The sequence below is a fragment of the Anolis sagrei genome, chromosome 2, assembly GCF_037176765.1.
Source record: "Anolis sagrei isolate rAnoSag1 chromosome 2, rAnoSag1.mat, whole genome shotgun sequence".
Taxonomy (NCBI): Eukaryota; Metazoa; Chordata; class Lepidosauria; order Squamata; family Dactyloidae; genus Anolis; species Anolis sagrei.
In genome coordinates, this window is record NC_090022.1 from 65800799 (window position 1) to 65814159 (window position 13361).

At 38.1% G+C, this 13361-nt stretch overlaps 1 protein-coding gene across 1 annotated transcript in view; it reads right to left on the reverse strand.

Moving 5' to 3' along the window:
- Nucleotides 1–8315: 8315 nt before the first annotated feature.
- The window catches only part of SLC6A11 (solute carrier family 6 member 11), a 121185-nt gene continuing 116139 nt past the window's right edge, over nucleotides 8316–13361 (reverse strand). The window contains exon 15 of the mRNA XM_060765930.2: nucleotides 8316–13001. Coding sequence (XP_060621913.2) covers nucleotides 12849–13001 — 153 coding nt within the window. The 3' untranslated portion in view covers nucleotides 8316–12848. The remainder of the gene's footprint in view (nucleotides 13002–13361) is intronic.

The window sequence follows — 13361 nt, forward strand, 5'->3', positions numbered from 1 at the left end:
CATTTGCAACTTGTAAATTTTTTTTGATTATATCAAAATTCAATAGCCACTTTCAAAATCTTTGAGTCCAAAGTGACATTCAGTCCAGTGTTATGCTCGGCTGTAGAATACATCACCAAACAAGGTTTTGCTGCATGTATTTCTAGTCAAATCACCCATTTTCCTCAGGGACGTATGGGCATATGATTTTGGGTGTTCCCAAGATTGCATGGCACACTGCTAGTGACTTATTCACTGTTATGCCAGTTAACCCTTATTGGCTTTTACATGCAAAAAAGAGAAGAATTTCAAAAGTTTGTTCTTTGCTGGATGAGATGATGAGACTCTTCTTTTGTTTTTTGTTTTTTGTTGCATTTAGTGAGTTTTTTTTAAAAAAGGTTTAAAAATTGTTTAGACAAAAGGCAGAATCTTTTTGCCTTTTGGAGTTTTAAAAATATGTTCAAACATTGATGATATGGATTTATGTTAACATGGGAGACAGTATTGAGCCCTGCGGGACCCCATAGAACAATGGCCACAGGGCTGAGCAGGTGTCTCCCAACAACACCTTCTGGGTGTGGCCCTCCAGAAAGGACTGGAGCCACTGTAAAACAGGGCCTCGGGGGTACTTTCTGGAGGGCTGCACCCAGAAGGTGTTTTGGGAGACACCTGCTCAGCCCCATGGCCATTGTTCTGTGGGGTCCCGCAGGGCTCAATTTTGTCTCCCATGTTGTTTAACATCTACATGAAGCCATTGGGGGAGATCATCCGGAGTATTATGTCATCTGTATGCAGATGATGTTCAACTCTATCACTCCTTCGCACCTGCCACTAAGGAGGCTGTTCAGGTCCTGAACTGGTTATTGGCAACTGTAAGATATTGGATGAGAGCAAACACATTGAAATTGAATCCAGACAAGACAGAGGTACTCCTGGTCAGTCAAAAGGCTGAACAGGGCATAGGGTTACAGCCTGTGTTGGATGGGGATACACTTCTCCTGAAGACGCAGGTTCTCAGCTTGGGAGTTCTGGACTCATCGCTGAGCCTGGAACCCCAGGTCTCAGTGGTGGCCAGGGGAGCATTTGCATAGTTAAAACTTGTGCGCCACCTGCACCCATACCTTGGGAAGTCTGACTTGGCCATGGTAGTCCACACTCTGGTTACATCCCGTATAGACTACTGCAATGTGCACTATATGGGGTTGCCTTCAAAGACTGGTCGGAAACTTCAAATGGTCCAGTGGGAGGCAGCCAGGTTGCTTACTGGAGCAGCACTCAGGGAGCTTACAACTCCTCTGCTACATCAGCTCCACTGGCTGCCAGTTTGTTTCTGGGCATAATTCAAAGTACTGGCTTTAGCCTATAAAACCTTGAATGGTTCTGGCCCAGCTTACCTGTCCAAACATATCTCTTCTTATGAACCATCTCAGAGCTTAAGGAGGCCCTGCTCTCAGCCCCACCTTCTTTGTAGGTGTGGCTGGCGGGGACGAGAGACAGGGCCTTCTCAGAGGTGGCCCCTCAGCTGTGGAACTCCCTCCCAAGGGATATTAGATCAGTCCCCTCCCTCCTGACCTATGGGAGGAAAGTAAAAAACTGGATTTTTGAACTTGCCTTTAGGAATGCAGTGCAACAGACAAACACAGATTTATATGGAACTGAATTGTGGAATGGCTCAGATGACTTTTTTTTGGACAGTGAGATGAACAGTGTAGGCATTGGTTTAATATGTTTTTAAATGGTTTTATTGTAAGTTTTATAATTTTTTTAATGTTTTAAATTGTATACTGTATATGGTTATGGGATCAAATAGCTGGCTATGTTGTAAAGCTGTCTTGAGTCACCTTGAGTCACCTTCAGGCTTGAAGGGACAGGATAGAAATATCGTCAATAAATAAATAACTCAATTTATGACTACAGAGGATCGATTATTCTGCTCTTTGTCTCAAAGCAAAATTATAGCTACTAGTCTCACTGCTGCCTCCCAATTATGAAATTGGTATGCATTTTTTGACTTCTTTTACTCTATCCATATTACAATGGACAATTTTAAATTTCAGGAGCAAATTCTTCTATATGAACTTACAGATCATGTGTAAAAGTTGCCACTAACTTACACAAAATTAGTATTGCATTGAATTACATATAGGTTGATATCTAATGAATGTGAAAATATTCTAATTCAGAGAAGGATGTTTATTTAAGTGCTAAATTGCTTATGTAAGATTAATGATTAGCTGATTGCAAAGAAGTCACGAATGCAATTGAATTGATGCTGACATTAGCGGACTACTTCAACTGATTGTTTAAAGGGCCTGTTCTTGCTTCTCCAAATCGCAAGTGGATTTCTGGGAAATGTTAAGGAATTTCCCACAGCCACATCTGAGCTGCAAGAGCATTCTTCAGCAAGGAGTGCTTGTCATTTAGGCTTCATTGATCGTGTGCTTGAGGATCTAAACTCAAACCTGAAGAGCAAAGATATAAAAAGAGAATTTTCATTAGCATGCCATTTATGCTTACAATTGAACACAACACCCTGTGACTAGAATAGCAAGCTTTTTCTGGAATGCATCTAAGGTAAAAAAACCAAATAAACAAAGAAATAATACATATACATGACAGTAGAAAGAAACGACAGAAGTCAATGTTACATAACAGTTCCATGGTAATACCTTTGGGCCCAATATGCAGAGCAGAGATTGGAAAAACAAACTTTTTGTTAGTTTACAACTCCCAGAATCTCTCCCCCCCCCCCCCCCCCACCCAGCCATGTAAATAAATTTCATGAGCTTTGATGCAGATTGTCCTCTGTTGAGTCTTTGGTCTTCTGAAAGCAAACAGTCAGGTATTCCATCATCCACCAACTTTCCAAGCCACCTCTCCACCTGGGTTTAGCCGTCCCCTTTTCCTTTTCACAAGTGTAATGATCCATTTAAGTTTGTGAGGAGGAATTTGTATACTACTCCAGTGGCAGCTCTGAAAATGTTTCTCAACAGGGGGGTAAGAGGCAGCCTAATGTCTACATTAGTTCCCTCTGAATGCCGACAGACTCCTTAACACCCTTTCTGTCCTAGGGAAAACATGAGCTGAACTAAATGAACGCTCATTCTCCCACTGGCCCAACTCACTTGCTCCAGGGTGGAACCAATTATTTTCTGCTGGCATTTGCTGCCACCTAATGATACAGAAACCATGCCTTTCCACAGCAGGCTCATAGTTCTTCTCAAAGCAAAGTCAAGGAGAAGGGGAGGGAGATCAACCCAATTAGCTGAACTGCTGTGTTTTTTTGCTCTGGGATAATGCACTACATGGTAAGTCATGGTTATGGATTTGACTTCTGATCGACCCCGAGGAAAGCAGCTGTGGAAAAGATCTGTAAGTGCTGAAAGAAATTACACTTGCACAGAAGACAGTCAATGATCCCTGATTGCTTTTGCTCCTTCAAAATACTTCCCAGAGCCAATCTAATGATACAAAATTAGTGTAATATTAATTGCTAAAGCGGTAAATATTGAGCAGCTGTGGAACAATTTTTTCTGATTGACATGTCCATACTAAGTACCACTCATTCATGGAATCATCATCATCATCAGACAGATATCTTTGACAATCTATGCAATCCTGTGATTTGTCTACTTCTCTCTAAACTAAAAATCTCAGGATTTCATAGGATGGAAACAAAAATAGCTAAAGTGGAATTACAGTGCAATACATGTATAGTATGAAATGAGCTCTAGTTATTGTATGTACAGAATAAAAGTAAACAGAGAAATATTCCTACAGAAAAATGGTCAATGTGTTTTATCTCTATGATCAACTGTTTATAGACTGTGGAGTGTGGGCCTGAGATGTTAAGCTAAGTTGCTACATCGAGCAGTAAGGACTTACCTGTTAAACAATAAGGCTTCCCTTCTTGGAATCATGAAAAGTAACTACTGCATCACCTGACCTGCCGCCCTACATACTGAGGTTCCATCGACACTGCCAAATTATGAAGTTTAACTGCATTGAACTAGATTATAGATAGTCCCCAAATTATAAGCATCTGACTTACAAAGAACTCATTGTTAAGAATGGGGCTGAGACAACAGGAAATGAGATGAATCAATTCCCCGGAAGGGGAAATTCACATCTGAAAGAGTTATCATGGGGAAAAGTTTCTATAACCCACTGAAGCTTTATCACCAATCAACAAGCCATTTTTTTCACAATCCAACTATCACAGAGACAGAAATGGGGGTGAAATTTTCTGAACAGGGGCACAGATGAAAAAATAAACACCAGATGGGTGTTAATCCTTCCCTATGCTCTCTCTCTCTCTCTCTCTCTGTGGAGTACACTTTAAAATATACCTGTTCCAAGCAACCAACAAACAAATTCAAATTAAAAACAAACCTACAGAATCTATCTTGATCAAAACTTGGGGACTGCCTGTATATGAAGCTACACTGCTATATAATGCAGTTAAACTGCATTATATGACCATGTAGATGGGGCCTGAGTTGATATATTCTGTTGTAGAAAGCTGCTTGTTCATTAGGAGAAGCTATTCGGGAACTTGCACTTATGATTGTGTGTGTGTGTGTGTGTGTGAATGTACAGTATGTGGGCCAAATAGCACATCCAGGAGACATCCAGAAGGGTTGGTGTCTCAGCACCCAGATTTTGGGCCAGTGGCAGATATGATTGTGAATGTAGGGTTTGGATGAGTTGAATATGTCCTGAAATATATGGGTGTGAGATTATTCAAGTTTTAAAGTAAACACATTTGGATCCATAATAGACCCCCCCCCAAAAAAACATAATTATTTAGGCTGCTCAAAAGATTGGCTATATACAGACATGTGAAGATTAAGAAAGAGCAGGTGGTTTCAAGTTTCTGGTCTGTACTATAAAGGAACTACCCAAAGTATTGAATCCTACTCACTAAAATGTACAGAACCTTCAATGTCTCCATTGTAGTTCACTTTAGCTGGGAGTAGGGAAGTGTTTTTGTTGAGATTGAATAAGGAACCTCTTTTTCCAAAATGTGGATATCCATGGCTACCTCACTCATGGCACATATGTATCGGTAACTAACATTCAGTAGAATCTTGCATAACCATTATGTACTACATAGTACTATAACTATGATGCTATGTAGTGGATTTTGGCCAGATTACCCCAACACCACTTACTGGTAAGCAATGGTAGTCTGTTATCCCCTCAGTTGAGAAGTGCCTGTCTGATGCTCCCTTCTTATGTTCACATTTTTCATGTGAAAGACAGAAAAAGGATTTCTGCCACATATCCTCCTCGTAACAGGCATTGTTAATGAGACAACATATGGGAACATCAAGAAGTTACTTTCCAGCTGACAGGAGAATGGATTACTCTAAGTGGTTTGGAGGACTTTCACAGTCTATATGTAGATCCTAAATTAGAGGCTATATAGGGATTGTGAATATATAGCAGCTACAAATGTGTAAATGTTGGTTATATATTCATAATTGCCCAACAAGATTCCAGCCATTGTCACTTCTGCTTCAGATGATGAAATCTGGTTGTCTTGCTCAAGCAAATAAGTCAAATTAAGTCAAAAAGTTCTGGTCATTTGAGTGAGTAATAAAATGCAGAACTGCAGGGATGGGCATCAGTAGTTTAGAACAAGAGCAGGAATTCGTTCTGGGAAAAGGTTTTTTTCTGTATGATTATCAGTTTGGTACATCCTTGTTTGGTACATCCTTGTTTTGTGTGTGTGGGGGGGAGTGTGTGAGAGAGAGCAAATTATCATTAAAAAAAATTGAAATCCACATTCCAACTGCATATCTTTTTCAACATGCTAAGATTAGATGCGGCAGGGCTGCTTGGTTAATTTGGGCTGCAGTTCCATTGCCTTGCCTGTTCTTGGTTTTGACGCTGCCTGCCTGTGACTCAGTGAAGTGCCAGCCTTCATGACGGTGGCAAGTAAGTGACTAGAACAAAGTTCAAGCCCACATTAACACTGAGAGCCCAAGTTAGAGCTGCCCCTTGGGGGTGTCTGTGTGAATATCTGTAGCCTGCTCTTTTGAGCATGGCTTGCCTCTAACTCTGCCTTCCTTGTGTGTTACTCACTCATGGCAGAATGCAGGAAAAAGTGACTCATCTGTAAGAATGGCAAGAGTGCAGAATCTCTCTTCTTTTATTAAAATAAGGACAGATTAATAAGGACATCCACTTCCCTTTAAAACATCACAATATTACTTAGATTAGGTTTATGAGAAAAGTGTCCTCAATTCAGCACAGTGAAGCCCATGAGTCACTTGCTGCAGACACCTCTGGAGGAAGACATTAGGCAAACTATACTGAAACCATCGCAGTTCCAGTATAATTACAGTAAGTAATCTCAGACTTGTTATATTGCCAATGCTTGCCAAAAGCATGATCTTGCTTTTTAGCATTCTTTCTCCTTCCTTCCTTCCTTCCTTCCTTCCTTCCTTCCTTCCTTCCTTCCTTCCTTCCTTCCCTCCCTCCCTCCCTCCCTCCCTCCGTGAGGATTTTCCTCCTTACCCTTCCAATCTCCTCAGGCATCATTTTCTCACACTACGAGGATGCAAGGAAAGGCTTTATGACAGCCAGGAAACATTTTCAGTAAGATTTGGGAGGTAAATCAAGGCCTTCAAGGTGGCTTTATGCTATCCCAATTTCAATTGGGATAGCAAGCAGCCACCCCCAGGAGGGAAATCCCAGGGTTTTGGGAAGAGGTAGGGGCTAAAACCCGTGCCAAAGTGGGTTACTTTAACCCATTTTGGCATGTATTTTGGCGTTGTCTGGAAGCACCCTTAGAAGTTGATCTTCATTGAACCTGCCACTAGTGAGTGGATTTGGATTGAAATATGGAGTGGAAGAGTTAGCACTTTCTTTCACTTCCTATGAGAGACTAAATCTTTTTCCTTGCAGTTGTGCATCATTTAAAACCACATCTAGTTTTGCCTTGAAAGTATGTCTCTTCTGACATCTGCCACTTGACTCACAAAGCACTGATAAGGAATAAAACACCCAGACAACTCAGGTTCTTAGTAAATGAAAAGATTACTCAATAAATAATGCACTACATAGTTTTAGAAGCATGCTCAAATCAATCTTTTCATATTCTGATCTTTTCCAGAGCTTTTGCCATAAATCACTGCCTTTTTTGCTGACTCACTAATCTAGAGAAATGTGTGCATGTAAAATACACGTGCATATTCACTGTTATTCTAAGTAATGTGTTTGATTGTCAAATTCAAAAGCGTAAGACAATTACATTATTAATTAAACTATTGCATAGAAACCACAAGATCAATCTAGCCAAACTCCCTGCCATGGAAGAGTAAACAAAAGATGCCTCTGTAATCTGTTTAAAGATCTTCAAGAGATGGAGAATCCATTTTCTCATTATTCTATTCAAGTGAGCATTGTCCCTCTAAGTTTTAGTGATGCCTATTACAACAGTTCCATTCCTGTGTTAACATTTCACATTCATCTAATTTACTTATCATGGACATTAGAGACAGATACATTTAAGAACATGGGATATACTTTCTAGCTGATTCCTTGGTGTGTCCCCCCCCCCCCCCAAATGTTGTGGCTTTTGTATTATTGACCCAATTCACCTTGTATCATGAGGTTAATGTCTCATAATATTAGTGTCCCCTTGTATACTCAAATAGTGTCTCCCTTCCTATGTAATTCAGTTTAAAGTCCTCTCCAATTAGATTTGCAAGACTCCAAGCAAACACTTCCAAACTACTGTGAAGTACAACCAATTCTTTCACAGAAATTCTTCCTCATGGTCTAAAAAGCCCAAATCTAATAAAAGGTCAAAGTTATGGTTCCACCTTTAGATGATCAGTGGAACTACTAATCCTTCTGAAACTATGTATGCTGCCTTGAATTCAGTTATATTTTATTCTCAGTCTTCAGAGATGACCTTCGAGTAAAGTTACCTGAATTGCAGGATTGTGTTCTCATATTCACATCATCATAAATTGTGTACTTTTACACTGACCAAAAGGTGAAATACTGTGAGTCACTTTGATACACAATGGTTCATAGAATGGGACATTAAGCCCCCCATCAGTGATATGGGAGAGGAATGAACCAACCTTGTGCCAGAAATAGATTCCAGAATAGCAGTAGCAATGTAATGTCAATAATTATCAATGTTGTTATACCATCACTTTACCCAAAATCTGTTATATGTGCTGTTGTGATAAATGCAGCTTATCTGCTTGTGAAATATAAATACTCAATCCCACTTTTGTAACAGTGGAGGTTACAACTATATAGGCATAGTAATGTAAATCAACTGAAAAAGACATCAGCCACAGTACAGCAAGCCCGGAAAGTTTACCCATTTTATTTTTTTTATAAAGGAGTAAGCAAACAAAATGTTGTGCTTCTTTGAATACCAAATAAAAGCTTTCTTTGTGTAAAACAGTACATAAATCTGGGCTCTTCTTTACTTTTGAATAATATGCATATATGTCATAAAGGGGCATTATGGTTTCCTATTGAATATCAAAATAACTCATCATAATATCATTGCTGTTTGTCTTCACATTTTGTTTCAGAAAAACAAAACAAAATTAAAAAAAACAGAACTAGTTAGGGAGTTTGAAGCAAACTCCCTTCCCTTTACCCCAATACATTAAAAAAATTAAGTACAAGTGTTAAATGGATCAAATAGTAAATTTGCACATTTACAAGCACAGAAAATTAGAAACACTGCTTTAGACCATGCCAAACCACATGTATGTGTATAAAGCTATTGATGAAATAGTTCTTAGCAGCAGAGAAGGAATCATATTCCACAAACAGTACCTCATGGGATACATAGAGTACATTCCATACATGACAATCCAAATTCATCAGCAACAGAAAAAAACTGAAATCAAATCTATGCTTACTTGATAGGGAGGCCCATTCAATATAATGGAACTGAGAGCTCAGTGACATAGGACTGGGCAAAGAGTTTCTTTCACTGAAAGGAGCACATCCACCTGAAATTATTGTATTGTGACATGATAAACACTGCATACTGCAACCCATCACTGCACTTTGGGAAACATGCATGGACAGCTTAGGCGAATGAGAGTACCTCAAAGTACTTTCTATAGGCATATAATGCTGATACACCAGAATATATTTCTTTTTAGTAATTCCCCAAACATTTAATAATAATAATACTGAACGGACTGAATATGGACATTCCGGGATAAAGAGTACAGTCTGCCATACACATTAATGATTTTATTTTTTTAATATATAATGGGCATTTATTATATTCTACACCTCAAAAATGACAATGTATTGTTTCTCGCAATTGATTAAGAAATAAACATTTAAGTGGTATATATATGACAAGTTATAGCTACAAATTTCAAGAAAAATAAATCATGCTTATAGATGTCAAAGTCTGACTGTTTTTCTTTCTCATTTCTGACTGTGCTTACGGCATCTATAGATATAAAGGATAGAACAATCAAAGGGTTCTAACCCCCTCCATTTTTTTAATAACCTGAACAATATTTCATTTCATTTAACAGGTGAGATTCAGGGTGACCCAGAGCATCTTGGAATGTGTACTCGAGACACTGAACGTGGGTAGTTTTTAGTATTCATCTCATTATGCATGCCAACACATGGTGCTCTCTTACATGAATACTAATGCATTTCTAAACTTGATCCTAATAAAACATCTGACTTAAGACACGCCTTAACTGTATTTTTCAGTGACATGCTATTATAGACTGTTGCTAGAAAAGCTGTGAAACTGGCATTTTGATTATGTCCACCTCTACATGATGGGGTGTGCTATACATACTGATAAAATTTCACTTTGAAAGTTCACTGTAGTCTGAGTGAGAAAGACCAGTTTGGCATAGTCTATAAAACCCAGACTGGGCAGAAGGTTGACCTAGATCTACTGGCAGATTTCTAGGTTTTCTACAGAGAGAAGTATTTTTGATTCCCAGTCATTTTACAATAGGAGCAACAACAAGACTTTATACCTTATATCTAGGAATGGAATCATCTCTCCATGAACTATGCCACCTAGGTCTGTCAGTTCAACATCTGAAGGGCTATGTAAGTCCTCCTTTCTGCTCTAAATAATACTGCTGACAAAAAGAGTATTTAGAATGAAAGTGTGTGTAGAAGTAGTTTAGTTCATATCTAGTACTCATCCAAATCCTATCTTCATGATTCTTTCATTCTAGAGCATGAGAGATCATGGTTTTTTGGGGGGTGGAGGTCCTCATTGTTCAAATTGAAACAAAACACAAAACTAAACAAGTCCTTTGAATCCAGGTCCTAGCTGAAGCGCTTTGTCTCACTTCCCGTTTTTAAAATGGGGCATATAAACAAACTTTTCCTAAATGAAGATACAAATTGAGCATCCCTTATCTGAAATGCTTAGGAACATAAGTGTTCCATGTTTCATCACCTCCACCCCGCACCATTGCAGATAACTTTGTAATACTTGATTACACATGAGATATCTTGGCTATGGAACCCAAGTCGAAAAATGAATTTTCTCTATGCTTTGTATAAACCTTATACACACAGCCTGAAGGTAATTTTATACACATTACTTTTAATAATTTTGTGCATGGGACAATGTTTGTATACATTGAACCACCAGAAAAGAAAGATATGATAAGCTCAATCATCCCTGTGAACAATTTTGGATTCAGGAGTATTTTGGAATTCCAGGAAAGTAATGCTCAACTTGTTCAGTGCAACAATTACACAAAAAATCAATATGCCTGTAGAATGTAGAAGGATCGTGTGGCTTAACTTTCTTTTTAGACTATGTGCTCTATTACACCTATGATCATGCCAGATTGATTTGTGGTCTAATGGAGTTTCCCACATCACTTTAAGGGTTTTAATGCCTCTAAATGATTCTAATCTATTCTGAATACTGGTGGAGATGACAGCTATTAAAGACAATATGTTGTTCAAGGATGTGTTAATTAAAATATCATATATATGCTACATGTTAAGACTATCACACTCATCAGTGCTTTGAAAGAAATCTGTTTTAAGAAGCATTTAAAAGGCACTGAATTTAGACTATATAAGTTTTTTGTCATTCCAATGTTGCATGCAATACACAATTTTATTGCCCCCTACAAAATCTTGAGCAATGAGATATTTTATGCAAGCATTGGGATCAACTAAGGAAAAAATTAATGTGAATGTTTTTAAAATCCCATGAAACAGCACATGGGCAGTAAATATATGTTGAAGTGACTGTGTTGATATCTACCTTATAAATAAGTATAGTTTCTATAATGAATCTCGTCCCCCTGAAACATATTAATTTTTTTCACCACATTTTTATAACTGTAATGACTTGGTAAGAATTAACAGAAAATCTAGAGCAGTGGTTCTCAACCTGTGGGTCCACAGGTGTTTTGCCCTGCAACTCCTAGAAATCCCATCCAGTTTACCAGCTGTTAGGATTTCTGGGAGTTGAAGGGCAAAACATCTGGGGACCCATAGGTTGAGAATCACTGATCTAGAGGATAAATACAGTTCTTCCATTTTCTTGAAGTAATGAGATTTGCCTGCTCCACTTATTCAGTAAATGATGCTGGCTAGCATTCTGCATTGGACTTATAGATATGTAACCTAGGATTCAGGATTTATAACTACTTCATACCCAGTAACAATATGTAGTAAATACCATCCACATCTATATTAACAGTCAGCAGTTGCATCAAGTGAAAGAAGTATTTCCATCTGATTATTGAGATACAGGAGGATGGCATTTCTGCCCCCCTTCCATCAGTGAACGAGGCTGCAAGAAGGAAATCTTGGTGGGGGTCCTGTTTGTTGCATCTTCATTTTCTGATGAGTGAGGGCTGAGAAAATCACCCTAATGCACACCAATGGACAACTAAACACTTGATGTAGTTGCTGGCTGCTAAGTTAGGTTTGGAGGTGGCCAGGCCAGGCCATTACGCATTCAGAACTAAGGTGGTGATGAAGGATATTGGCCATTATTTGCTATTCTTCTTGATAACTTGAGACATTGTTGAAAAACAGCACTGCCTTTGCCCTTGAAACAGGGAGCCCTATGATATCTCAAGGGCTCAAAAGTGACCTCCCTCCAAAGTGGGACCTGCTGTTCAAGACATATTATTCCAGAACAATTATTTATATTGGATACAATGTCTAAATTGGATATTAGATACTGAGAAATCACAAAGACATTGCTTCAAAACATAGGAGAACATATTTGTCAAATATTAAAGTTTACTTGGGCAGTTTCTATTTTCAGCAGACAAATTTATGAGCTGGAGACTCTCAGGATTTCTTTCCAGTGGTATATAGCAAACCTATTTGACAGTCAAGGGAAATATTTAGACAAACAGGTTTAAATTCAGACAGCTACATATTGAGTGAAAGGTACACATCTGAAGACAATTCCCTTAGATATTATTAAAATAAGGACATTGTGATCCCCTTTATATACATACAGTAGGAGCTGAAATGGTCTGAAATGTTTACAAATTAGAAAGTGTACAGCTATACAACATCATGCCTTTAAAAAAACCAAAGTATAAAAGTTTTACAACACATTATATAGGTCCTTCTAGGATCTATAAAACATGTACTGAAATCACCATATTACAAGTAATCACTAACAAAGATTTCTATTTCATTTTATATTTATATTTATATATATATATAATCATTACTTATATAATAATTAAAAAATCACTTTTAAACAAGTATACAAGTTCACTTTAAAATTAACTTGTTAATAAAGTTGTGCAAAACAAGCTGGCCTCTATAATTAAGTGAAGTATTTCTTTTATTTACTTTATTTATACAAAAATAATCAAAATAAAGTTCTTTCAGAAGTGCGTCTCTTTTTCTGTGATGGCTGAAATGTTGCCATCACCTTTCAGTTTGGCATCATAGTCATTTACTGTAGCAGCATATAAGCCAGCTCCAAGCTTTCCTCTCATTTTCAGGTCTGGGCTGGCCACAATCAATTTTCTGAATCTCTGGAAAAGGAATGAAAAAAAATATGGAAGAGTTTAACTATTTCTGTAACACTTTCTCTCACACATATACAATCACAGAAACTAGACAATGACCACATCCATGTATATTTCCACTTTCAACAGCTGCAAATTACATTTCTACCTATGCTGCCATCTCTGTAAACTAAGAAAAGATTACTTCCCTCCTCATTGGTTATTACTGGAATGCGCCATCAATCTATTTGAATGAAGGTAAGATCACATTACATACATGGACCGGAGCATTTCCCAATTCCTGCTAACAAGAGGTAAAAACAGTTTCATCATGGGGATGTCCAGGCGAGACTTCTAGACTGATTTGAGGTTTATGGCCAGTGTAAA